Genomic DNA, 27,705 nt, shown 5'->3' with positions numbered 1-27,705 from the left:
CTATAGTCTCTGCATAGTTTGTGACAAATCTGTCTGGACTTCCGGTGATAACAATTTATAGTTACATTAATATTGCAAGAGGTGTTGAAAAGAGTGGAGAAATAACATAGGACAGGCTATTACTGTAGTCGCCTGCAGTTCAGTAAATACTGTATGAGCAGGAAATAAATCGTCTAAATGGTAGGGGGAGGAAAATGTGCAATCTCGAGAAATAAAAATACAAATTGAAGTATGTCTGCGGATAAGGGAATGAAGGCTGAGGAGGCGCATAATAACTGCCTGACTTCACAGACAGCATCGATACATACACATATGTGTTATATGTGTGTGTATGTGTGTGTGTATTTATCCACGGTCGTGAGCGCATAGGGCACGCGCAGCTTGTCGTTGCTGCCGTTGGTGTCCTACCAGCATCTGTTCCCTCTTTTTGGAACAGATTTATGTTTCGGATACATCCCCATCACGTCGGGAATATTTTCTGCGCTACTTTCATTTATATCACCAAAACGTGACTGCGAGCGCGCAAATGCGCATCGGTCTGCGCATCTTTGAATCTTCAGAACTACGCTGAGGACAATCTCCCTGACATCCAAAGACCTCTCCTCTGCAATCCGACGGGGCTTCTTCACCGCCTTATGGCCGCACATCGGCATCCCTGAGCCGCTGGCCTCGTCCCGGACCTTTTACCCATACGCTGCGCTTAAAAGGTCTTTGAATCGGGGAGACATTTCTTAAAACATTTTTTTTTTTTAATCATCCTCGGCAGAGTATTTTAAAAGAACCCGGTGCTATGCTGGGCCCATCTCTCTAGATCTTGTGATTAATACACGATCTCTCCTCCCACATTCGTCCGACGGAGACCCTGGTACGCTCACCGAGCCCCAGCAATGCATCCTAACGCAGTGATGCTGGCGGTGGTCCTTCTGGGGAACTTGATGCTGCCTTTCATCTCGGCTCAAAACGGTAAGAAAGCAGCTGTGACCGTGGCATCATTGTAAACAACGCGTTGAGGGGAATGTGACTTGACTTGCGCGAGGGCGCCCGAGCGAAATGTTCCTAAAGAGGATTTTGAAAATGACTGCGTTAACGCTCCTACTATAGTGTCACGCGTCTCGACAAGGCCAGAGTTAGACGCCAACAAATGGGATTCAGTTACTGACAGCAAAACGAAACTCTTAACTAATGAACCAGAAAGAAAACTGACGTTGTTGCGACATTTGGTTTTTTTTGGCAAGGTTATTTACTGTCAACAGACTGAGTAGGCTGTGCTGTAGGTGTGTCTGTGAGAGGAAAAACGAATTGAATATGTTTCAAAATGTGTTTTAAAACAGACAATAAGTAGTGTTGCTGGGAACAAAGCTGAGGTATGTACCATCTTAGAATAAGTTGTGGATATTTACATGCTATAGTAGCCTCTTGGTAGCCTTAGGCTGCCAGTGTGCAGTTTGTATAGTCAAAGGGGGGTTGGGTAGCAGAGTGTCTCAAGCAAGACTAAACTGCTAAGGCTGCTGATCTAGTAACATATTATCTACACCCAACATGGGCTTAAGACTTGCACCATGTGTGTAGGCCAACTGTAAATACCAGGCCCTTCTTGAGCACAGTTATTGGGCCCATGCATCTTTTTGATTGACCAAACTACTCCCCATGTTATACTACATTTCCTGTCATGCTAGTTTAAGTTGATCTTTGTCTCTAGCCCAACTGATTCCATCCGTGCTTATTGCAAAACTAAACGCGTGCACAAATAACAGCCTTATTTAGTTAAAAGATGATCATGTTTGAGCACCAGTTGTTTGTCGTTTCCAAATATTTAAAGACGGGGAACAAAAAAAAGTTAGTTAAAAGACGATGTTCATTCGTGTCTTTAATTTCACATTGCTCATAATAAGACTGACGTGATTTGGTGGAGGTAAATGTCAGTAGCATGCTGTTGGGGTGTTCCAGGCTGCCCTCCTCTGACACAGCATGTCCTGACTTCAGATTCTGTTGAATCACATCACCCAGAGGGGCCCACAAATCAGCAGCCACTCATGAGATGAAAGTGGAATCTTTATTTTTTTTCTTCTTCCATTTTTAAAATAACCTCAATGGGTCCCTCGAGCAACCCTGACATGAATGTGAAGATGTTGGCGCTTTGATATACAAATGGAACAATCACTTCCTGTGTTAATATCATTTAGGAAGCTTCTATACCCACGTGTCAAGACACCAAATCGGTATCACTGAGCTGATACAATCTCTTTTCAGAGAAAAATAAGGCAGGGCATTCAAATTGTAATGCTTAATGTCCACGTTGTCTTTTCTGTGGGATAATCGGAAACCCACTATGCAAGAATTAATAAGACACGCATTGTGATGAGAAGGTTGTGTAAAACCTCAATCCAGCACTGTCCTACCTTTTATGGATTTATTTCTCTAATATTTGAAATGGGAAATATTCCAGAATATTTATGTCTAAACAATTAAACTGTAAAATATTGGAACCGTTTGTGCCGTTTTTTAGTAAAACACAATATGCAGAAATGAAAAGAAGCACAATAAGTAAAATCTAGACCATTTTACAAGAAAGCACAGAAACAACCTACGTCTTTGTCTTGTGAGGACACAAAGAAACTGAAATACCACAGCAGTTATATAACAAAATATTATCCCCCTGAATTATTTTCTTTCTTCTTTGTTAATTTCTCTGAGGTGCTTGAAGTGTGTGCACGCTCAGTGAGGTGTTCTCTGATCTTGCTATCTGGAAAATCAAATACCCAATAAGCCCTCCATTGTTTGATAAAGCTCAAGCAAAGGCATTCCAAACACTTCATGTGGTCTTTGCCCAGTGTGAGTGCCCACTCACTGAGGCCCAGGTCACACCACAGAAACACACATACAACCACGGGGTCGGTGGGAGACAGACTGGTGCCACCCTGTCACTAAATGTGTGGGTGCTTTGTCTGTTTAACGTAGAAATCCTGAAATCATAGCTAATCTACAGGCATTTCATTTTCATTAAATAGACCCAGCATTCATCCCAGGTTTGATCACAGTAACAGGCTGCAATTGGTGTTTAACACTGTAGGTAATATTCTAACATTTGCTCACATCACATGCATCCAAAAGCCATTTGATGTCTCTCTCACAGTTCAGATTAAAGTTAATAGGTGCATGGCTTCTTATGCAATAGCAGGTTTTCCTGTGATTTTACAGAGTTCAGGCAGTGGCGTGGGGGATAATAATAATTATAAGTCTATGAGATGTAATCACTGTGTCTGGGAAGCTGAGGGAATTCATGTCTCTATTTCCTCATGTTCAGGGAGGAAGTAGGCCTGCTATAGGTGGCCAGTTCCTGCGACAGATATTTGGAGGACTGTAAATAGCAGCCATCCATTCTTCTTCGTTTCTATTTTTACCACCGAGACACAGCACGGAGAACTGTGGCTTTAAGGTCCTTTTGTGAAAGTGAATTCATTAACTCTTAATGGACGGCCGCCTTGTGCACAGCTGCACGGCCTTCTAAAGGCTCGCTAGGTGGCTGTGAACGACTTAAGCTGAGAGATGATGTGATCTTTATGCAAAGAAAATAAAGGCTGTTGAGAAGGTGGCTGGCGCTGACCTGAGGAAGTGGTTCTGTGCCTTATATAAGTTCCCCCCACGAAGCATGTAGCCTGCTCCTGCTGCCAACTTTGTTGTTTATTATCGCTGCCTGTGTGAATCAAAACACATCAAAGACAACCATTAGCATTACAAGCTGATATTATTAATTCCATATCAAAAAATTAACAGTTTATATTTGTTTTCTGTCATTTAACTGTAAACAGTTGCTTAAGATTGAGCACACACAACAGCAAAGGTTGGTTCTTGTTAATCAGAATCAGAACCGTTTATTGCCAGTGTGTTTCAGATACAAGGAATTTGTCATGGCGTTTGTTAAGTTAACACAATCAAAGTATAAAGACACGATGTAGAGAACGCTATATGCCCACATATATTGCAATATGCACTGCAATGACATGCTATTCATGTCAATAAGTGGTGCTCTAATTCTTCCAAGGCCAACATTGTATTTTCAGATGAGCATTTTACAGCTACATACCATTCAATCGATAGACCTATATGATGCAGCAGCTTGTCCATTATCATGTTTCTGCCTAAGCTCTGGACAAAGGCACATTTGTAAGTCTGGAAAATATGCTGTGGGACTCAAGCCAGCTCTTATACTGAGTCACGCCTGCCCACTGTGAAATCTGATATGGACCGCATTGATTAGGAGCAGCATCAAGCAGTATAAAACACACTGCAGGTATTTAGATGCGCAACTGTAAGGTGAGCAAAGTTTCTTTTTTTGTCAATAGTGATTTGTCAAGGGAAGGTTTTTGCTCATCATGCGTGCTGTTTCTTTCAGCACCGCCTTGCTTCACAGTCATACAGTTGCACACATTCACAGCTGGAAGTTACCCAATTTAGCCACAGCCCCGTTCTGCCGGAACAGCCAGTAGTTAAGTGTGCTGATTTTTCCCATCCGCCTGAGTATTTTAACGCGTGACCCAGCAGACACAAGGTCGCTTCTTTTTTTTTTGAGAGGCTCATGTCAACTGACATTCAGAATACCAGGCTCATTTAAGTTGACAAATAATAATACTTGGAAGTATGTAGGAGATTTAGGAACAGCATTCATCACCCTGGAACAGAACAACTAGTAGTGGGAGAGACTCTCCTGAAGGTGTGGTTCTTCTAATTTTAGAATTTTCTTTCTTATTTCGATAATGAGAATCAGTGTCCCATGATGCACCTGTCTCAGCGCTTCTTGGGTTTAACATCAAATCATTTGAATTCCCTTGTTTTGACCTCTGAAAGAGAAATAGTGCTCGCTGGTTGTGATTAGAGGATGGGATTAGAGCATTTCTACCCAGCACAGGGGTTATAGGGATTTAAATCTCATTAAACTGTTGCCTCTCTTCTGTGATCTGAATGACAGACTGAAGTATTACCAGCAAAATGGAGACGGTCGGCCCAACGCCTTCTTTTTTCTCGTAATTCAGCTTTGCAAGTAATGGCAATATTTTGTCACGTTGCTCCAATGCAGTGACATCAAACGAGGCATATGCTGTATTTCAGTGGTGCGGTAAAGTCAGCGAGGAAAGCTATAACCACTCCCCTCATCAGTGTGTTCAAGGCTTTACATCATCACAGCCTCTGTGACACAAATTGTGCTGCACACTCCATATCACACCTTCAAAGTGTATTCCAAACTGTATCTGAAGTTCTTATATGAATACTTGATGAATTGGTCCATTTTGAAATACAATTTCATTGTCATTACATGACTTCTATACATTCAATAGCATTTTTACTGTATAACATGCCAATGTTGATATTACTATATTTGAATGTAGGGACTGAAAATGGCCTTTTCTGACTTACACTGGGTGTTTTGCATGTATCGGTTTCATAAACTAAAACTATGACATGTACTGCACATTACTGCAACTGCTGTTACTATTTAGCAATTACCTGCTGTCCATGCATACATTATTTTACTTCCATTTCAGCGAATACAGATGCATGTGCAACAATTTATTCATCTATTGATAAAGTGATTTTGGTAATTCAGCTGCGAGCACCCATATGTGTGTTCCAATACCCATACTAGTGTACTATTTAGTATGCCAATACAGATTTAGTACGTCCCAATACATGGTATATCAAATACAGTATGCCAAAAATACCAGGATGTCCTCCTGCATCCGTTTGCATTTTGCAGTATGCTTTTCTGGCTCTTCTGACCCACAATCCTCTGCTCAGTAGATATATGAGTAAGAGCGTCAAAGTTCAAGGTGCAATGTTTTGATGAAGTAGTATGTCCCAATTGAATGCGTACTACATGCGATGGTATGTTCTTTGTGAGGACAGCTGCAGTATGTACTAAAGGTAAAAAGAAAAAGTATGCCATTTGGAATACAGTGTATGTTTCAGCTGCCAAACAGCAAGCATTTAATATAGGTATGCACCAGTCTCAGTGTACAGTAGTGTAATTTAGCTTAAGTTGGAAATGATTTTAAAACTCAGTGTAAATGTTGTAGAATTTACATAAATGGCTGGCAGTAATATGCAGTACTTGTGACTCGTAGTTAATTGGGTATAACATGCAAAACCACCAATATGGCCCATAAAGCTTGAAAAATGTTTTTACCTTTTTGACACATAAAGGAGGATAACATTGTGCACATTTAACTTAACACTAGAATCAGAACATGGGCTAAAATGACCAACGACTGCTCTCCGATTGCATATAACTTTTTTTCAATACAATATCCAAATCCCCCCAGTCTGTGACTTTTCCTAAAGTTGTGTTATGTAGCACCCTATAAGGGCCAACGGTTGAAATTAACCACCATAGAGAATGCAGTCATTTTCACGCTATTCATTTTGCGCCATTAGATTGGTTGCCATAGTGCAAAAGGCTTTTTTTACTACTATTGTGCGTAATAGAAGTGCTTTGAAACTCAAAGACTAACCTTCACTATGTACAAGATAAAGATATTTATGAATGTAAATAACTGTATTATACAAACATGTGTTGATACATAAATTAATCCTATACCATGAAAATCAATGCATTATAACGGCGGGTACATTTTAGCGGTACTTGTGTTGTAGTCAGTGTCAAAGAGTTAACCACCCTCAGTACAAAATGTAAAAGGAAAACAAACAAAAACATAATAAGGCTGACTCCGTATAAACGGATTATGAAAAGAAATATTGTGGCTGATCTATAGACACCCATAGTAACACTCACACCGGTGATCTAATTTATGCCTAATCTGACATTTTCTCAGAAGTGTGAGGGTGTGTGCAAACTTGTCCTTGAATGACAACTCCCTGACTCTCCTCTTTTGTTTTGTGGCCTATTAGGGCAGGGTAAGTTGAACCTTTCTGATTCTTTTAGGTATTTGGTAACTGGTGACCGTGACACATTCCCAGGATAGCTCTGGCCAAAAATCGTCAAGAATAACTGAAACACCTGAGTGGATATGGGTGGCCTTTACATTTCACCAATCTGTCAAAACAAAAGTAAAACAAAACAAAAAAAACTTGACCAAGAGGGACAAACATGAGTTTGTGCGACTTGTAATACAGTATGTACTATTGTCACATAATACAACTGCTATATAACAACAGTGAGTGAAAGATATTGACGACTAAATGATCGTCAGAACTACATGATCTTGTGTGTCATGCACATATCTGTCACAGTACCATGCAGGTACAATAAAGATGCACCTGCACCGAAACACACATAAACTGCCTACTAGCACATAACCAGTTAGGTGGCCCGAGGGGGGTTTGCTACTTGCTGCTTTCTCTGGTTGTAGGAAGGAAGCTGACTCACTCTCAGGCTGCATGGTGGTGGTGTGTGGCTTGCTGTCAGTCCTCAGGGGAGCTCTCCTCTCTACCTACATCAGTGGAGTAGGTAGGCTGTAATGACTGTGACTTCCACACAGCCTAAGACAGAGCGTGTCACAAAAAAACCCTACAGGTTATTTTGGGATTCTATCATGCTCATGTCATGAGGGAGTAAAGTTAGACATGGCACTGTGAGGGATTTCATTATTTTGTGTTAAATCATTTTGTGTTAAATCATCTGCAGCATCATGTAAATGTTTGACCTCCACGGTCTGATTGCATACCAGCCACCATAGCAACCACACCTCTGCACACATTAAATTGTAGACGTTTGCCTTATTGTGAATTCAAATAGAGAAAAATACAATGTCTCTTCTTGCGCTCCCATTTCATTTTAACATACCTATAATATTCTTTTGAGAATGTTACATTTATTGATGTAACACCCCTTAATTTACTCCGTGACACTGACCAGAGCGAAACCCCCACCACAGCTGTTTGGCTAATATTTTGGTGTGTATTCATTTGTGTTGGTCCTGCAAACTTAATAGTAACATGTAACATGTAACATGTTACATGTACTGGGGTCGACTGTGGCTGAGTGGAGAGCAGGGCCGTTTTTCAATCAGGGGGTTGGAGGTTCAAACCCCCGGCTCTGGCGCCACTGGTTACATGTCGATGTGTCCTTGAGCAAGGCACTTAACCTCAAAAATTGCTCCCGTAGCTGTGCCTACGGTGTGATAGCATATGAATTGTAAGTCGCTTTGGATAAAAGCGTCTGCTCAATGACTGTAATGTACATGTAACATGTGTAGTATATTTCAAGCGACAGTGATGATGGAGGAAGATCCGCGGACACTGCTCTTGCTGGTCTTAAATACAGATGATGGTGTCCTTTCCAGGACCTCTAATAAACATGTCTCAGACATGGGCCCCCTGCTTCTCCTCGGACTCCGCCTCCGATAATATGAATCATCTGGACATGTCATCAGGGCGCATACATTAAGGACATGCCTCCGACACTCCATATATCTGCTCCATGCAAAGGACAGAGTTCATGCACTTATGCTGTTACATACGATAGAGGAAAATTCACTACACATGTAACATTACACTGCACACCAACTAGGACAGCCACTGGGAAGGATCCGTTGAAACAGAACATCCCCATGTTAGTTCCGCAAGAAATAGCAATTAGCCACCTTTAGCAACTGAGGAAAGGGCAATAAGCTTTTAGTCGATAGGTCTTTAGTAGTTCATGGGAACTAATACTCCCGGCATTCACTTACTTTGTTTTATTATTTCCTTTGTCAATCTATGTGTTAGAGAGCTTGTTGTCTGCTGTTTTAATTTGCACAAACAAATATACATTAACTGGGCAGTGGCTTTGTCATGTTGTGGAACTTCTATACTGTATATTTATCATTTTACAAAAGTTATTGCCATGAAATAAGTCAATTAATTCATTACTTGATTAGTTCTTGAAACGATTTTGATTAGAGATTAATTGTTAAAGTAATTTACCAATTTACCAATAATTTACAGTTGGTAAATTACTGCATCTCAGTTTTATATTGTTTTTGGTTGAATCTTTGAGTTTAGGCTGTCGGTCGGACAGAAATATCAATTTGAAGACTGATTATCGTCAGCTCTGTGAAATCCAGAAGGGCATTTTTTACAGTTTACTGACACTTTGGACGAAACAATATTTTAATTAATTGAAAACGGAATCAACAGATTAATTGATAATTAAGACTTGCTGTCTGTTGCAGCCCTAACACGATTTTCTGACTTCCATGTAGAGTAAATAAACAGAAAGATGTGCCTACTATACATATAAATACACCATACAACAGTGAAAGTGTTCATAACATAAGATGATGCGATACGTAACTCTGCTTGTCTTTCTTTCAAGTTGCTGAGATATGACCACCATCCATTGCTCCTGACTTTGACACTTCTTGTCTTCTAGCACGCCTTTGAAATTTATGAGTACCGGCTGGCTGCTTAGTGTTTTGTTTTCACTGCCAGTATAAGCTCCTTGTTTAAACAACACCAAAATTGGTCTGCTCATTGGCCGAGTGTTGTCTGTAGTTTGTTCTGTGGGTATTTCTCCACACAGCCTCCCTCAGCCTGAATTTAAATGAAGTCATCTGTTCCTTTTTCCGATTTAATTTGCCATCACCTTGGAGGACATTCATTACTTTTTTTTAAAGCAGATACTATCCTGTGATAATGAGCACTTATGCATGGCAGACATTAGTTATCTGTGCCATATGCCGAGCCTATTTACTGTCATACCCATAATCATAGTAAAGAATGCCATAGTAAATGTTCTGTCTAACTGAAATATTGCTTTAACAATGTAGGCGGATAGGCTTGGATTCACCCTCTGGGATTATGGGGTGAGCGTGATGGGCCCAGATGTTTCCAGAGAAAAGAAACAAATGCTAATTACTCTGCATATCTCTCGGCATCGCACACAGAAACACACGTTATAAGCACCAAATATCCTCAGACACATCTCCTGCAGGAATACTGCATTCATTATTAGATTTATTTGCTAAAATATCCTCTCTTTCTTTCTGATCATCTAATTCATTTTCATGTGTCACAAACTGGTGTTAAGCAACAGACTTGTCACCATGGCACGAACTAAAATCCTTGTATTGTTAAGCATGTGAAATAATTTGGCTGTACTTTGAAAGCCTTGTTGAGTCCAGTGCACAGAGAACGATGTACTGTAAACCCTTTCATTGGTATTTATCTTCTTTTCTCTTAATGAAATGTAACTGGCTTCGTTGTGGGGCAGAGCTGGATGTAGTTGTTTACACTCCTTCGTCAGGCTTCCACAGGCTTATCTGTTTATGTGCTTATGATACATTACTTTGAGCAGGGCAGACAGATCTGGGAGGGCCTGTAAGCTGTTGTATTTAGACGCAACACACAGTCTAACACTCGAGAGACCACGGGCTCTTTGTTCCCATCTCCTCTACAACAATTCAGGGCAGAGTTAAGGCAATGTCTTTTTTCTTTTTTTATTCAAGCACGTGTGGTTTACAGCTGACAGGCTGCAGGGGCGGCAGAGAACAGTATCTCTGGTCCAGGTGATTTGTCATTAGATGAGGTTCATTAAGTCTGACAGTGTATTGTTGGGCTAACTACTGATGTGAAACAGGGTCATGAATCAGGCACAGGCACAGCATGGTACACTCACAGTTGTGGTAATAATGCTTATGGATCCTATTTTCTTTTTAATTCCACTGCATTTCATGTTTGAAATGTGTTTCCTGTTCCACAAGGCAGCAAGGTTGTTAAAAAAAATGGGGTCTGTTTTCACAACACCCTATAAGATCAGATGCCAGTGGCGTGGTGTATTGGGGATATGAGTGCATGGTCAGGTTCCCCCTTATATGAAGTCAATTTTGCTTTAAGAGCACAAGTCAGCTGTGTGTGATTCTATCATAACTCTCCTATTCCACTGTGACCACATGTGCATTTTAAAAACCTGCTCTTAAAGTCCAGCTTATTCAAAATGAGAGCTGGCTGACCTAATTTCTGGCGTTACCAGCAAAAGCTGATATGGATGAAGAGATTAGGTTTATACATACATTCAGTTACATCTATTTGTGACAATTTCTGTCAATTGCTTTTTATAGGCATTTCAAGCTCTGAGAAACAAATATAAACCATGAAAATTGGTATCAGTATATGTGAGCAAGTAAAATATCTGTATGACAACACAGAATGCAGACCTTCAAAACTGATGTGAGCATTTTCCTTCAGTGTGTTTAAAAGAAACAGGGTCATTTAACATGCTAGAATATCATAGACACGAATTGCATGGGTTTCCTTCAGGATCTTCCTCCCGCAGTCCAATGACACTCTAAATTGCCTGTGGGTGTGAATATGAGTGTGAATGTGTTTGTCCGTCTGAATGCATTAGCCCCGTGACAGACTGGGGACATGTCCAGGGTGTACCCTACCTACCCATGTGTGCTGCTGGGATAGACTCCAGCACTCCAGTGACCCTGAACAGGACAAGTGGGTGTAGAAAATGGATTAAAAGATGAATGAAAAATTCAAACAAACTCATACAAGCGTGTATACCAAATGAAGAATGAGACAAATTTGCAGGACTGGTGAAATATAATTCCTGCAAAAGGAAATTGCTTTGTTAACGGCTGTGTTATGGTATTTTCCCAACCAAAAATGAATAACTCGTTCCATTGCCTGTGGCCAAACTTTCAAGATTTTATCGATCGGGTACCTGATAGTTTCACGACCGACAATGCTCACTATACCCAGGAATTCACATAATAGTATATGTTTTAATTTCAGCAGGTCTAATAACTCATAAGTGACATTTCTTCCTGTGACTGAGTGGTGTCAGTGAGACTTAAGCTCAAGGGGAACATTTTCCAAGCCAATGATTTTGACTAATCCTGTGATATTTTTTATGCAGCGTTTTTATTTAGTTTAGTGTGTGGCACCCTCAACGTGGTGAAGTAGGAGTGGTGCCACTGATTGTTGCTACACAGGGAGTGTAGAAAGGGCTCGAGTGATTGGTCACCTACTTGACAAGGCTGTCTGATAAACCAACCTTTAATTAAGGTGACCGATTAAACTCAGTAAGAATGTGCAAATAGAGTTCTTTATAATATGTTACGGTAAGGTGTGCTTTACATGTACTGCATTCAATGTACTATTTCCTATGTTTACACTGTTTGCTCGAGCATAAGCACATGAAAGGTACAATTCAAAAATCCTCTTGCGCTCATCCGTATAAGGTTAAATGTGGGGGAGAAGGAAGAAAAGAGAAAAGGAAAAGAAACCAGCACTACTTGCTGGCATGGACTTTTGGCTGGGTGGCTATGACTTGGTCTGACAGTTGTATGGCCTTAGTGAGCCCAGGAACCCCGGACGCTGAACGGACTGCTAATCATTAACCTTTACTTTTTCCTTCTATCGATGATTTGGTGCTTGCTTCTTTTTTCTTTGCCTTTAATCATCGACTCTTTTGTTTGTATGTACTCTAAATTTGATTTCCTTCTCCATCCCTTGGCCTTTCCGCACCTTCCTACTTCTTCTACCCTTTCCTTCCCTGCCATCCCGATACACTTTTCCTCTCCAGCTGGGTTTGTGAAGTCGCCAATGTCTGAGACTAAGCTTACGGGGGACACCTTTGAGCTCTACTGCGACGTGCTTGGCAACCCCACTCCGGAGATCCAGTGGTGGTATGCTGAGATCAACCGAGCTGACTCCTTCAAGCAGCTGTGGGACGGAGCCCGTAAGCGCCGGGTATCCATCAACACGGCCTACGGCGCCAATGGGGTCGGTGTGCTCGGCATCACGCATCTCAAACTGGAGGACTCTGGGACCTATGAGTGCCGGGCCAGCAACGACCCCAAGCGCAATGACCTCCGACAAAACCCTGCCACCACCTGGATCCGTGCCCAGGCCACCATTTTGGTGCTACAGAGTGAGTGGTCTATGTCCTGTAGTACCTATATGATGAACAAACTTCTAATTCCCTCTCCCAACCACCCCAGACCGTAAAAACCTCTCAAGAGCCCACCCTCAACACAGCGGCCACTGGCTAGACACAAATAAAACAAACACCTCTAATGTTATTTATTCATTTTCATTTTTTTAGGTTGCTTTTTACAAGTGTTGGTAGGAAGAAAAATCAAATAGTCTAAATCCCTTATGCGAGTGGTTGCCTTTTATGTTCTGCTTTTATTACATTTTGTTTCTTTATTTGTTTTGGTAAATATTTATGTTCTCTACTGAACTGAAGGGTAAACTCCCTGTTTTCCCCAAAATCCCTTGAGCATCTTGTTGTAAATGACCACAAACCCAGGAACGTTTCCCAGTCTCTATCTACATTTCTTCTTCTTTCCTCCCACACCAAACCTTTGTTCTTACTGTCTCGTGTGTCCTTTTGCAATATTCTGATCATTGTCTTTTTCTCTGTAGCCTAATTTCACCCATTTCCTGTTCCTGGATTTATTTGTGATACTTATTCCCTTAACATTATGTTGTGTCTCTTGCGTTACGTGGATTGTTTTCCTTACTCCAAAGCCCTGCCTGCTAAATGCAGCGGAAATCTAGTGGTGCTTTGAAGTAATGGTGCTTTTGATTTGGCTTTCTTACTCTGGGCACAGTGCAAATGGGACTGTAAGAAGACACAAGGAGGGATCCGTTAAGGTGTAAAAGAGTGATTCCTGCTGTCAACTCTTTCCTGATAAAAGCAAACATTTTCTGCTTTCAAATAATTTGTGTGTGGTAATCCAATAAAGGATTGGACCACGTGAGGGCCTTGAGTGTCTCATTTCTCGTTCAGATGAGGCAGAGATTTCACTTTTACAAAACACAATCTGAGCGCTGTGTAACCTTGTGCCTTCTCAGCCATTAAGTGTGTGACTGTGAATCAGTAATGACATTATATCCTTTAACCCTCTGCTCTATGCACACAAACATTCAAACAAACTGAATTTCTGCTGGATCTTTCTAATCTGTACATGCTTCAGTACTCTGCTCAGTGGAGCACAGGGATATGTGGAATGTTGTTAGTCATAGTGAAGCTCTCTGAGAAGCTTAGGAGGTGTTTGATCCTTGCTGGCTCTTCTGATTGGACTGACAAATTTTGATTTATGTGTGAGCATTATTTGATAAGGCGTAGCACTCATGCAATTTAAACTATTATAAGATGTGCAAAGGACACCAGCTGTTAACCTCTCACATTTACTTGTTTACTACTTTCCTGCTACAATGTAACTTATGAAACCTGCAATTCAAGTCCTCACGAAATATATTCTGTCATTACTGAGGAGTAAATCGGGTTGCCGTCACATATGCATGTAATATCAAAGTTGTTTCTTGTATATAACAGGCTATAAATAATAGCTGATATGAATGTTTAGTTTGCAGGTGGGGAAAGATGCCAAAGTCTGATTGTCTTGTTTTTGCCTTTTGTGAATGGAATCACTCTTAATCAACACACCCAGAATCAGTATATTTATGTAGTAATTCATTCCCATTACAAAGTTTGTTAATCACTTTTTTTGGGGCATTTGGATTTTTAAGCAAATGCAATTTTTTTTGAGAACCTTGATACCACTTTAAAGTCTTGAGAGTGGATTGTTCTTCTCATATAACTCCTAGCAAGAAAGCAGATAAGCATATCCCCCCCAAAGAACATCAGCTGTGGTCAGCTTTAATTCATGTCAAAAACAACTGTTTCCAATAGTGGCCAGTATTCAAAACATCTGTGGAAACTTCTCTAACCACTCTTGCATCATTGTTGGTAACGTGACACCAAAATATGGCTAAATACAGTGTTTCAGTGTCGCACTGCCTTTTCATCACCCTTCTTGAAATGTTAATTTAGCTGTATTTTGGTGAAATTTCAGTTTGGAATGTAACTGATCATACGAATAGACGTCCGAGGAGTAGATTATGGTGCAGGAGTGGTTTTTCGAGGTTTCTGTGGAGGATTTTCCATTTTTTGCTTCCAGCGTGAAATTTGGCATTCGTAATTCACTGAGGCCCAAAAGAATTCAGGCTGAACACAGCTGGTTCCTCTGACAACTGGTTCCTCTGTAAATCTCAAACCATTATCAAACACATTTCAAGCCTTCAAAGGGTGAGTGTTTCATACTCAAATACATACACACAGATGTTTCATCACCTTAACTAATAACTAGCTATTCGGCAGTGCATGTTTGTGAGACTTTGCTTTTTAAAACAGCCATAATGATATGTGAAGTTCTACTGATTGTATTGCAAAGTAACATAAATGTGTGTTGTAAATTAGACACAAGAATGTTTTAAAAACTGCATATCCTCATGAAGAAGGAGTGGTTCAAACCATTTAGCTCAACCACGTGCTCAGGAGGCCCATTATTCTCTCTGTGCCAGCACAGTGACTGGGACATCTCTCTGGCGGTGCACCTTTTGCATTGTAATGTGCTACAGTATCATGATTTGGGCCCAGCTTTGCCTTTTACAACGATGTAATGCTCCCCTAAATATAGACCTTGCCAAGTTGGTTTCAGTGTAATAGATTTAATACATCTTGGCAAAATGTAACAGAATGAAGCTCTACTTGATATTCAATCAAATCTATTTATCAATCTGGCAGTTAATTGGATACAATATTGATCTAACTGCAGCACTGTATTATAGTACCAACAAGAGGAAAGGTGATCAGATTTCACTACATCTTGACTCACTTGGAGCAACATATTATGTTTCGTTACATTCTGACATGGCGATACATTATCCAACAGTGACCACTTTTTAAGTTCTGACAAGGTGTCCTACAAACAACCTTCTGGTAAAATCGCCCATGGACCACTGTGCCGTGTTTGCTAAATGTTAATTTATGTACCTCATGTTGTGTGTGTATGCATGTCTCAAAGATACTATTAATAGTACATGTGGCTCTGCTTGGAGGGGGGAGAGAGAGATGTAATGGGGGAGGGAAGAGATATCCCCTTAGCTATTGACTATACAGCATTGCAAAAAGAAGGTGCCATGAATGCTAATAGAAGACACTTGCAGGTCTCAGTAGCCCGTCTTTCCCCTTCTCCTCCCCTTTTGCCTTGCTAGTGTGGCCTTGCAGCAGCAGCCAGTAGTAGGATTATGATGCTTCTCCTCTCTGCTCCTCCCCTCGGGGGCTCCATCGTTGCCATGGTTGGCCCGCCTTGGAGGAGGAGGAGGAGGAGGAGGAGGAGGAGGGGCAGAGTGGAGGAGGCTTCCTGCTCACTACTCAAGGCAGAGCAAAGGGCGCCTCGCTCTCAGATGACACCTCCTGCTTCCCTGAACGTCCTTGAGAAATGGACCCTGGTATTGTTTAGTAACCAGTGTGCTGAGCAATTTAGAGGTCGAAGTTATACAGGTAGTCATTCAGCCGTAATGCAAAATGTCAAAGGACTGTTCAGTTTATAAATCTGCAGCTCAGATCTCCAAGTACATGGATTTTTTTAATACCTCTATATTCTGATGACAAAAACATGCAATCTTGCTGTCGGCCATCTTGGACAGCCCATCCAGATGAAACTATAAAATGACTGCGGTTATCAGCTACGGCATATCTGCTATCTGACTTTGTGATTTTACATTAAGAGGATTCAGAAAATACTCTTTCAGTGCAGTGCTCTTACCAGAAATAGGTTTGAGATAGGTATAATCAATGAAATTAATATTTGATTTAGGGCTGGGCGATAATTCAATAAGATAAGTTATCGTCTTTCAATGGAATCGTATTGTGATGAAATTATGTCGTCTGATAACAACAAGCACATACCAACTGAAATTTCTCAGTAAATCTGATCAAATTCAGTGAAATCAAACTATTGTCCTATTCTGATTACTCTGTATTCGTGTGCACGCATGTAAAGTGTAAAAAAGTGTATAGCTGGAAATATGTTTTCTCTATAATTACACTTGAAACTGTTATAGTCATTTTTGCACTAAAGTTCTTAATCACACAGGGGTATACAAAAATAGGCTTGCGATTGTTTCATATAGACTATTTATTTATTAAACAACCTGAATACATGCTATGTAAATATATAGTGACCATAGATTATGGCCATATCGCCCAGCCCTAAATTGATCATTTTTAGTTTTTCTCAATATCAGAGAGACGTTTTGTAAGCAGTTTCTCTTATACTCATATTGTTGATCCATCCAGAAATACTGCTTAACCTAAAGATAAATGTTTGATACAAGGCTCTTTCATGTTCACATTATGTCTTTTGTTTATTTGTTGTGTGCACTTTTGTCTTCACTACATAGTCACCCTCCTACACAGATCGTATAAAAACAGCATACAGCCTACAGCTACTACATCATCAGGAAGCATTGAAACTGTGTTGAGCCCCACTTCTGTGATACGGTTTGACTGTCTCTGTCTTCCAGAACCAAAGATCAATGCCTCTGATCAGACCATCCTGTCAGCGGAAACACCTAGCAAAGAAATCAACCTGCATTGTGACCTCACCACTGCCCACACGCCCCACAAGGAAAGCTTCTGGGTGAAGAATGGACAGGAAATCAAAAACACACGGACAGAGCTGAGGAACACAGCATACAGGTGACAAACAGCTTTGCCTCTATGTAGTAAGTAAGTAGGAAATATTTTGGGACATAGGAAATAGCAGACAGTAAGTGCTCCCAACAATGGAATGAGAATGTACCTACAATGTATCTAAATGTTTTATGTAAAATGGAAGTGGCTATGCAAGCAAAAAAAATTATCAACAACAATGCTGAGGTAATGTTGCATCGTCACATCTCGATCTTAAACAGTGGGGGTCTGGAGAGAGTCTCGAGAGGAGATGTTGGAAAGCAGGACCTTGCTGATAAAAAGGCAGCACACTGATTGGATCGAAGTTCAAAGTAGGAGTGTGGCTCACATTTTCAGAAATATTAACTTGAGTTTGTTGTTCTCCCTGGATAACTGTCAGTAGTTGCTTGTAAATGGGTCATACCACGTACAATAAGTAGCCAATGTGCATGTCAGACATTGTCAGGCAAGTTTTTTTCCGTGAACATGGGAGAGACAACAACTCATCAAATTTAGAATATACACGTCATCTTCAAGCCGTTACTGAGGCAATTAATAAACACATTTTTCTAATGTTTGATGAAAAAAAACGGTGTTCTTCATCATGAAAAGTTTTAAATATCTCCAGGCCGCTATTGTTTGATGTTTTAAGTAACTCCTGATTTTGTCACCTGCTTGAATAAAAAAAAAAAAAAGAATCCCATATGTACCTATGCATCTGATTACATAGAACCTACCATACCCTTAAGTAGCAACTAGTTGTTACTTCCTGCTGTCACACACTATAATCACTGCAGCACAGAGCTACTGTCGCCCACGTAGACATACCAGACTTTACCTAGCCACAAGATGAGACCAATTGGTCACTTCCCTGTCACATTACATCAGTGATTCTCTGAGGATTACAGCTAAAATGCCTGTGGTGCCCTTCCCTGTAAAATCCAGAGCTGCTGTTTCGTATGCCAACATTTTATTTCCCATAGCTTTCAAGTTTTCAAGCATTCACTACTCTGGTCCTAACTAATAAGTCTAGTTAAACTGAAATGAGTTTACTTTATTTACTTGACTAAGTACAGTGTAAGGGTACCGGTAAATTGAAGCTATGGAATCAGTTGGTGTTTTGCATTTTGTTGTAGAATCCTTAAACCTCGGGCAGATGATTCTGGGGAATACATGTGCGTTTACACATTTGCCATGGCACCGAATGCAAATGCTACAATCGAAGTAAAAGGTAAGATTTCGCTGTGACATATTAACACACAACCTTTGACACGTGCGTGACACAAATATCACAGAAAATGCCACTGTCTGACAACTGATTCGCTTCACGATGTATTCAAAAAAGCCCAGGCTTTAGATTTGGCTTTTACCTCATCATCTGTGGTTTTCTACTGAGCGATGGAGCGATAACAGTGTCCTACAAACATTAATCATCCGAACCCGCGTGAAGACGGTTCTTGATGACAAAGACGCTTGAATTCATCCTGTGCTGTGGTGGTGACAGGGTGCAATCCTGGGGCGGTTGTCACTCTTGGCTTTCACTGAGAAGACAGTACAGCAAAATGGACAGGCACTGCATATGCGGACCAAAAGTCCATGAAGGCAGTTATACACTTATGAACACTGAATAAAACTGACTGGTTTAAGGTTTGCTTATTACTTTTATATTTCATAGAACTAACAATGGGAGTAAAAGTAGAGAAAGTTAACTAGGACAGTCTATGAAATAAATAAAAAAACAAACCGAGGAATAACTGTGTTGGTTTCATTCAAGCTGACAGCAAAGCCATCAACTTGAATCAGGAATCTTTTCTGAGAAAGGGCAAGTGAAACTCTGTTCAACAGAAGCTTGCCCGTGTGTAATGCTTAAGCCAATTTGCCGTGGCATGGCTATGGTGCATACTGAACATGCCCTGCCTCTTATTCTGCGGCGGTGTGCCTGATTGCATAACATGGGTGATGACCGTGTGTGTTCTGCTTTCACTGGATTGTGAGATGATGGGACTCATCGGCATTCAAACTGAAGTGTCCTAGCCATCACCAAGCTGCAGGTCACTGACTTGATGTCTGTCCCCCGGAGAAAAAGTCAGTTCCTTCACTAAACTGATGATGCATGCCCTTTTAAATAGGCCATGGATGTCTTAAAACACATTTAAATAACGTAAGAGTTTAGAGCCGGTGCCGCTGCTGGACCTAAACAAAGTATTTTCTTCAGTTCTTAAATACTCTTGTGATTTTCTGGAGGTGTTTGAGATCTTTTGTGACCCAAGACCCAAGGTAGCAAGCCCACTGTTATGCTAGCCAGCTTTGCACTGCGCTTCTGGCAGCAGTTCACTGAGATCCCTCGCCTACAGTGTCCTTGGCACGATCATCCTTGCAGGACTCAGCTCAGAGGCAACAGATGGAGGGTTCTGTGATGTTGTAGGATTAAGGCTCTGAATCCGGTCCCAGCCATCTCTGTGGCAGTAGTGGAGTTTATTGTCTGTGATACTAAGCTTACCACAGATACATATTTGGTACCTCGTATTTCTTAAAGTTTGTTCAATGTTAAGCACGTTGTGCTGACAAATTCACATTTTCCTCAAGATAAGAAATATTGACTGTCCAAGTTGATACAATTTCACTTAAATCATCAAAATCAAAACATGTCAACACTTAAACATAATAAAAAGGATTTGATTGGATGTCTTTTTAATATCTGATGTCATCTTAATCAATGTTTTCCTCTTTTCTTTCTGACAGCTTTGACCTTGCTCCTCCTCACACATTCTCCTCACATTCATACATCACTTTACCTCTGTCTTGCACACACAGATTAATAATCATTGTAATTGTAGTCAGCAGTGTGAAATCGAAGTTTCTGCCTGTTTTAGCGCCACTCTGAGGGCTGTCTCTGTGCTGTCTGTCAGTGAGATAATACAGTCAGGATAAGGCACAAATGAGCTTGGCCACTCCCCTGCTCAGGGGGCACGTGTGCACCATAATTAGAGTGCGGTGATGTCACCAAAGAGCTCAGACCCCTCCTGCTCCATTATCCGTGTGCAGCTGAAAAATGCTCACTCCAGGCCTCTCTCTTATCCTGCTTAATTGCATGGAAGGAATTATTGTAATTTTGAGGATTAGTGGAAAAGCAGGAACAGTTATCTTCCTGATGCTCTGCAGAGTTACAGCGAGAGTCTGTGTCTCACCTTTGGGAAATACTGTGTTCTATTGATGGATCCCTTTGACTTGGCATCTGTTGCAGTGCTTTATGACATATGCCAGCATTTATTGAATTTATAACCTTTGTGTTGCATTTTTATTATCAGTGAATTCATTAATCAGAGGCAATTTACACCCTTTTTCTTTGGCTCAATATCTCTTTTGTGGAATTCTCATAGTGGAATTATTCTGAAAGGGAACATCTGGAAACGCTCATATCATACTGATCCCCCTCTTCCCTGACCTCATTATGAATTGTATTGAAATGTTTTTTATCTCAACCAGAGTGATATTCTCTCTTGCTGGGGTTTTGTGGTTGGGGTGTATGTGCTCATCCAATAACTGCACCCTCAAGATTATCCTTTTTTTTTATTAATGATTGTACTCCTGTGCAAGCCTCTGTTCTACTGGACTCAATGTAGTTTTACAAATATGGCTTCTTTCATCTATCTTTCTAATACGCTTAAAAGTCATTATGGATATTTATTTTTATATTTTAAGGGGAGACACCCTAGGTGAGTAGGGAAAAGAAATACAAATAAATGTCACCATGAAGCTTCCCCAGTTGATTACTTACATTTAGACAATTCATTTTTCAATTACAAGTGTTCTGTAATTGTATGTGCAATGAGGCATTATTTAATGCTAACAACTGGTGAATTTAGGATAAATCTCAGATGCAAATAGACAAAGTAGTAAGTGGAACACCTAAATGTGCACATGTATTTTGGAAGATTTATTTCCACTAGACTGAAAAAAAGTTCTGCATGAAGATCTGCATTTTGTCTGGGGTGTCTCCTCTTAAGCTTATCAGGTATCAACTACTGAAAAAACCTGCTAGTTTCTTCTACTAAGGAAACATTTTTTATTTTAGCAAAAGTAATGTTATTTTGTAAGCACTAATCAATTCCAGCCCCGATGAGGATTGGCCTGTGTCAAAGACTCTTGGGAGCAGTATGCTCTAACAATTAGAATATAATTCCATATAATTCAAGTGCTAAAATCATTTGGTGTTAAAACTATACAAGTACAGTGGTAGATACCCATTTACCTTAAAATACACGATCAATACCCCTGTATCGTGTTTTAGCTTTTAATTTTAGGGAAAGAAAAATAATAATACAAATTGTTGAGTCAAGTGGAAAAGAGGATAGCCTTGAAACGAAGAAAACATGGTACAAGACAAATGTAGTAACCTCTGCATGAGATACTGTGAAGTACATAAGTAATTACATGATTTTAACTAAATAAAGCAATGTGTTGCATATGATTTTTGAAAATAACTGAAAAGACCATGCTTCTTCTTGACTTCAATAGCTTGAAGCTATAAAATGAGCCGCTTATATTGTAATAGAGACTCTTAATTACACTTCTCTTTCTTAAATAGACATCTGAATAACACAAATCATTACCCTAGTCAGAACAGCCAATCATGCTTTCCTTAGTCATGCCATCTGGTAGGAGTTAAAACATGCCTTTGAATGTCTTGCTTCTGCCAACTCAGCTAATGATCCTTTTTATTTATTTATTTTACCTTTCCAGCAAAACCTTATGTCACTGGCCACAAGCGAAGTGAAAATAAGAACGAGGGGGAAAATGCAATGCTTTACTGCAAGTCTGTTGGGTACCCACATCCCACCTGGACATGGCGTAAAATGGACGGAACATCCTACACGGTATATGTACATTTATGTATAATGTATACATATAGGCCTACTGTAAATATATACATTGGAAAACAGAGAGACATAGAAAGACTGATATGTGAGTGTACAATAGGTAGACACAATAGAGAGCATGCTATATATCTTCTCCAAATTCAGCTTTTTTTTTTACATTTTCAATGTAATCAACTTTGAGCAATGGTCATTGTGTTCCAGGACCTTGACAACTCCACTGGACGCTTCTTCATCACTATCAGAGACAACTACACGGAGCTCAACATACTCAACTTGGATATAGACAGCGATCCTGGAATATACCAATGCAATGCTAGTAATACGATTGGAAACACTGCTGAGACCACTATACTTCGGGTGCGCAGCCACCTTGCACCGCTTTGGCCTTTCCTGGGTGTGCTCGCAGAAATTATCATCCTCGTAGTCATCATCGTTGTGTACGAGAAACGCAAGAGGCCGGACGACATTATTGAGGGTAAGTAAAACTTTTTCTCCGTTACAAGGAGTAGGCACTAATAAGTAAACTATGAAATTATGAAAGTAGATTATTTCTGGTCAATTTACAGCATTCCAATTTGAATTCTTTGAGATGTTTATATTTTGTCTGGTGTCTGATTTTTGTTTTTAGGGTAATGCAATGTTTTAGAAGTACATTACTGTACGTGCAGCCCTGAAACTCAGAGAAAAACTAAGTAGATCATTAAAGGTTTGCCTTGAACTGTAAAATAAGAAATGTGAACAGGGAATCACCCAGTAACTCCCTTTTCCAAAAGGACAATGGCTGTAAGGTTTAATGTCATCAAAAGAGGAGCCCATTAGATTTTAAGCTACTGAAATGTTAAAAGATGCAAGAACCACAAGGTTACATCTGCTCTCAGAGGAGATCTGTAGTGGCCAACTGTCTATCAAACGGCTGGCTTCCTTGCTTCTCGACCGATGTGGCGAAAGGAGAAAAGGAGAACATTGTCACGTACAAGCCACATATTGGATGCCTGCGAATCGGACCCTTTATAAATCTACATTAGGTACACAACAGAGGGTCCAAAGCACACCTTTCCATGAGTTTGGCTATCTGTGTGCAGTGCTAAATGGTAATGGTAACTGCACATTTGTTTCCATGTTGATAGCAGAATAACAGTGTTCATAAACGTGAGGTTATCAGCCTGTAGCTATAAAAGATATCAGTCCGGTTATATAACTTAATTGGTTACTATTCTTTTCCCCTTCACCTTCTTTCCAAATGGCAACATAATCTATATGGGTGGTAAGTGACAGATCCTGCATGGTTTTGGAGATTTTATTTATTTCTGTCAATGTGTATGTTCTTACGAGCCTACAGTCCATCCAAAACATTATGATCTTTGCTGAGATATAAACACAGTATTACGTTTATTTTGATATCAGATATTGTGTAATGAACATGTGTCTTCATTCCCTTTTTCATTAGGTTGAACCCATAATGTCCGACACGATTCCACAGGAGATAGTCAAATGTTTGACATAGATTAAATATCCAAAAAGCCACAATCTTTATATTAAAAGCCCAATCAAGTGATTAAAAAGGCTCACCTGTACTAGTATGTTAGCAGTCCTAATGTTACAGCCCAACCTAATCATGTGAGTGAAAGAAGTGAGAAACAGTTAAAGTCTACACCTTCAGGCTTGGGAGTAGAAGATAAAGGTATCCACTTTGACCATGTTAGCAAAAAAGTTGACAACAGAACATTCCTCAATATTCAATTGTACTTTCACATATTCAAATCCAAACTGCCTGCATGCCTTATTTCAGTTTCACAATTATTTAGGCTAGCTGTGACCACTGCTTGCTGAATACCCCCTTCTATTTGTATGTTAACTGACAGATAATTTAAGGCAAAAACCTACAATTGATTTCATCTTTTTGGGCCGAGTCAATCAAGTAGACACACTGTAGATGGACAGGTAGACCCATCTAGCTTAGAAATATAAAGGCTGTAAAGCATTAATTCAATAAGAACATATACTGTTATTAATACAATGTAATCTATAGAATAAAAGAAACCACTGTAAACTATGTATTAAGGCCAATATAGTGTCTGCAGTCTGGGTCTGAACATTATACCAAAATATCAAAAACACTAATGGCCTAAGAATGCAAAAGTTAACACAGGAATGAAAAAAACACAGATATAAATAATTGATTCTGAATCGATTTTGTCGATTTTGTCAACATACGTAACTAATTTGTGCATTTATTTCCACTTACCTTTTTTTGTGGCCCGTGCTTCAGGAGGCAGACAAAATCGCACGATAAGAATGTGACAAGATGAAAATGTCTGGAAAGCCAAGGGGCGTTTCCAGTCACCACAGGTTCTGTTTGACCTTTACTCATGTGGCTTTGTCGTCTTTTCATTTTGGAATAAAACATGAACGCAAGCAAAATACAAAACCGCAACCACTAATATGAATCACTCCAACAGTTGTCCAAGCTCTACTGCAGACTAAACAAGTAGAGCTTCAGGGTACATCCTGATTTTTATTTACCCATCGTGGGAGCTGTATAAAATTGCAATTGTAGTCCAAACAAAACAAGATTTACTTAATCAAATGTGTGAGCAATATTAAATAGATATACTTCCTTCAGACGTCAATGTCTTGAAGTGTTCATCAGATGTGATGTGATGTGATGTGATGCTCTATTTTCTTCCTCTTAACTCCACATTATACACTTTACCCACACTTAAGGCAATCACACAGTATGGCTTAGGGTGACAGACTTACAATGTATCATTTAATGGGGTTAAAAATAACCATTAATGAGTATAAATACCAGTTGTAATTACATAATATGAACATATTAACAAATTATTTATTTTTAAATAAATAAGTGCTATAGATATCAGTTTATAATAGCTACTGGAACACATTTCTAATGTTGGAAATATGGTATTAATCACGAACCATTATTTAATATAGAATTCATTTCTTTAGCAAACGCTACGGTGGTTAACTGCATCCATAATAATCTCTCATCTCCAATCAAATGACATTAGTTTATCATCTAACAGTATTTGTTTGTGACCTGTTAATATAGTTATTTACTAGATCATTACAAAAAAAATTAAATCTTTACTACAATAGTGATGATTACATGCACAAACACGAACAACATAGCTCAAGTAAGCTCTGTGCATGTCCTCTAGTTTGGTTTCATCTACCAGAAAAGAATGAAGCGATTACGGTGGATTATATTTGCCATGTTTATGCCATTCAAATCAGGAATGAGGACCCCCAAGCTCACGATGCACAGCCTCTCTAAAATCTCCTTTTAGCATCCCGGATTCCCAGAGGTTTTGGCCCCTGTCTGCGTGCATTATGCATTCTGGTCTCTTGATGGCTTTGCTGTGTTTGAACACTTTTATACTCCAGAGCCAAGGGCTGTGAGGCAGAGGCTGACATTTCTACTCTGTGTTTCAAAACCAGTTGCTAAAATTAAAAATGTTGCTGTGTGAGGATTTGCTAAAAACAAACACATCACTTTATCAAATTTTAAGCGAAAAAGCTACACAAAAAGCTAATTATAATTAATTGCAATCAGACTTCATGTGCTACAATGATTAGCAGTGTTCAACCATCAATCTCACACAGTAAAAAATCCGTTATTTGTTGTGTGCTTTCAAAGGCATCATAGTAAACATAGCTTTCGTGGTGTGAGGTGTGAAAACGGTGGGATATGCCGACAGATGTTCCTCCTCCAAGTGATCACAGAACCATGTTTTTTTGTCTAACATTATAACTGCCATTTTCTGCTCCATATTAGTGCCATGGAATGCTGCTAATGCTCCTTATCTCCGACTTTTAACTGCATGGAAAATATCTCACTGTAACTGGTTACATTTTCATCTGTATGTCATACACCCACCACCTTGTTGACCCCAAGTCTGTGGGTTTTTGAACTAACTTGTCACTCAATGCAACAATATACACAAGTTCCTCTTCCTACAGTGTTGTATGTTATTTATTGCACTGTTGTATGATGAGAGAGAATGAGATAATTTTATTTTGTGGTCCAGCTGAGAACATTTTTACTCAAAATGTGTATTTTTAGAAATTCTATGATGATAATCTGAATGGAATTAACACTGCATAAAGTGATATTAACCACTGTGCACTGCAGAGCATTGATGCTGAGAGACAGCTTTGAAGGGATTCATGTTTTTATGCCAAGTCAGTCACAATGTCACACCCATGTACTAGGCTCTTTCAATATCACTCTGGAAATGCTGAGTGTAATTAAAAGATGGCTTTAAGTGAGCCATCTGTAACCCTCCTACACATATGCTTAGTCTGAAATGGACAGGAACCCCATAGATTCAGATAGCATGTGAGGTTATGTTTTGAATGCTTGGCGTTAAAGATGTGGTTATTTAAGAGACCATACCAGAATGTTTTCTTTTCCACATTTCAGCCCTTCTACTACAAATATGTCACAGCCATCAGCAGCTTTTAGTGTCCAAAAACCTTTTTTAATGCTGAAACCTCTGTGTATGCCGCTTAGTGCTTTCCTTCTGAGCCTGTTCACCAGACACAAGGCTTGTTCAGCAGCTGACTCCCATGTCTGTGATGTCAGAGCTTCCCACCAGTGCACGACTCTGCCACACTAGTATTCAAGTATTCAAAGCAATCTGTGCTTTCAGCTGCATCCTCGCACTTCGCTTCTTTAAAGATTTGGTAATCTCTAGTGAATTTCAGGTTTCTGAAAGTGGATTTTTACACCAAATTAAGGAAAATTGTGAAAATACAGTACACATATTTTGCAGTAAATGTGCTGAAACACGCAATACAGATATTTAGCTTTTCTCATATTTTACTTCTGTGTTCTGCTTTTTGTCCTGCTCTCTTCTCATGTAAAAGACGATGAACCAGTTGGACCAACGTAAGTAAATATTCCTATTTCTACACGTATAATTCATACAGAAATACTGGGATTTGAATGGCTGAATTACCCGTAGGTCACTAAATCATAACTCCTTTTTTTCTAGGAAAACAAATTCAACAAACAACCACAAGGACAAAAACACTCGCCAGAGGAATACAAAATAAGCAATTTACTCAAGTAAGACACTGTTGTAGGGGATGTGGGCTAAATATAGAACTCACTGTGAGGATTATCCATGGTCACGCCTTCTCTTGATTTTCTCTTCACAGACAAAATGGCTAAACTGCATTTTTGACAACATGAAGGTATCAGAGGTGGATAGAGCTCCGGGCAGTTTCGAAAAAAAGCATATCTTGTCTCATTTTATGAGAAACAATATCAGCATAACACTGGCAACAAAAAGAACATAATGGCTGTCTTAAGCATGCCTTATT

At 39.8% G+C, this 27,705-nt stretch overlaps 1 protein-coding gene across 1 annotated transcript; it reads left to right on the top strand.

The window, feature by feature from the left end:
* Positions 1–681: 681 nt before the first annotated feature.
* nptnb (neuroplastin b) lies at positions 682–27,448 on the top strand. The gene is made up of 8 exons (XM_079157214.1): positions 682–963; positions 12,530–12,877; positions 17,326–17,500; positions 18,610–18,704; positions 22,217–22,350; positions 22,555–22,828; positions 27,247–27,268; positions 27,375–27,448. Exons 1-8 carry the CDS (start codon positions 888–890, stop codon positions 27,433–27,435), a joined length of 1,185 nt encoding a protein of 394 aa, XP_079013340.1. The 5' UTR covers positions 682–887; the 3' UTR covers positions 27,436–27,448.
* Positions 27,449–27,705: the final 257 nt, after the last annotated feature.

This window comes from Pholis gunnellus (assembly GCF_910591455.1).
Source record: "Pholis gunnellus genome assembly, chromosome: 1".
NCBI lineage: Eukaryota > Metazoa > Chordata > Actinopteri > Perciformes > Pholidae > Pholis > Pholis gunnellus.
The sequence above is the reverse complement of the archived record's forward strand: the minus strand, read 5'-3'. Positions and strand labels throughout refer to the sequence as shown.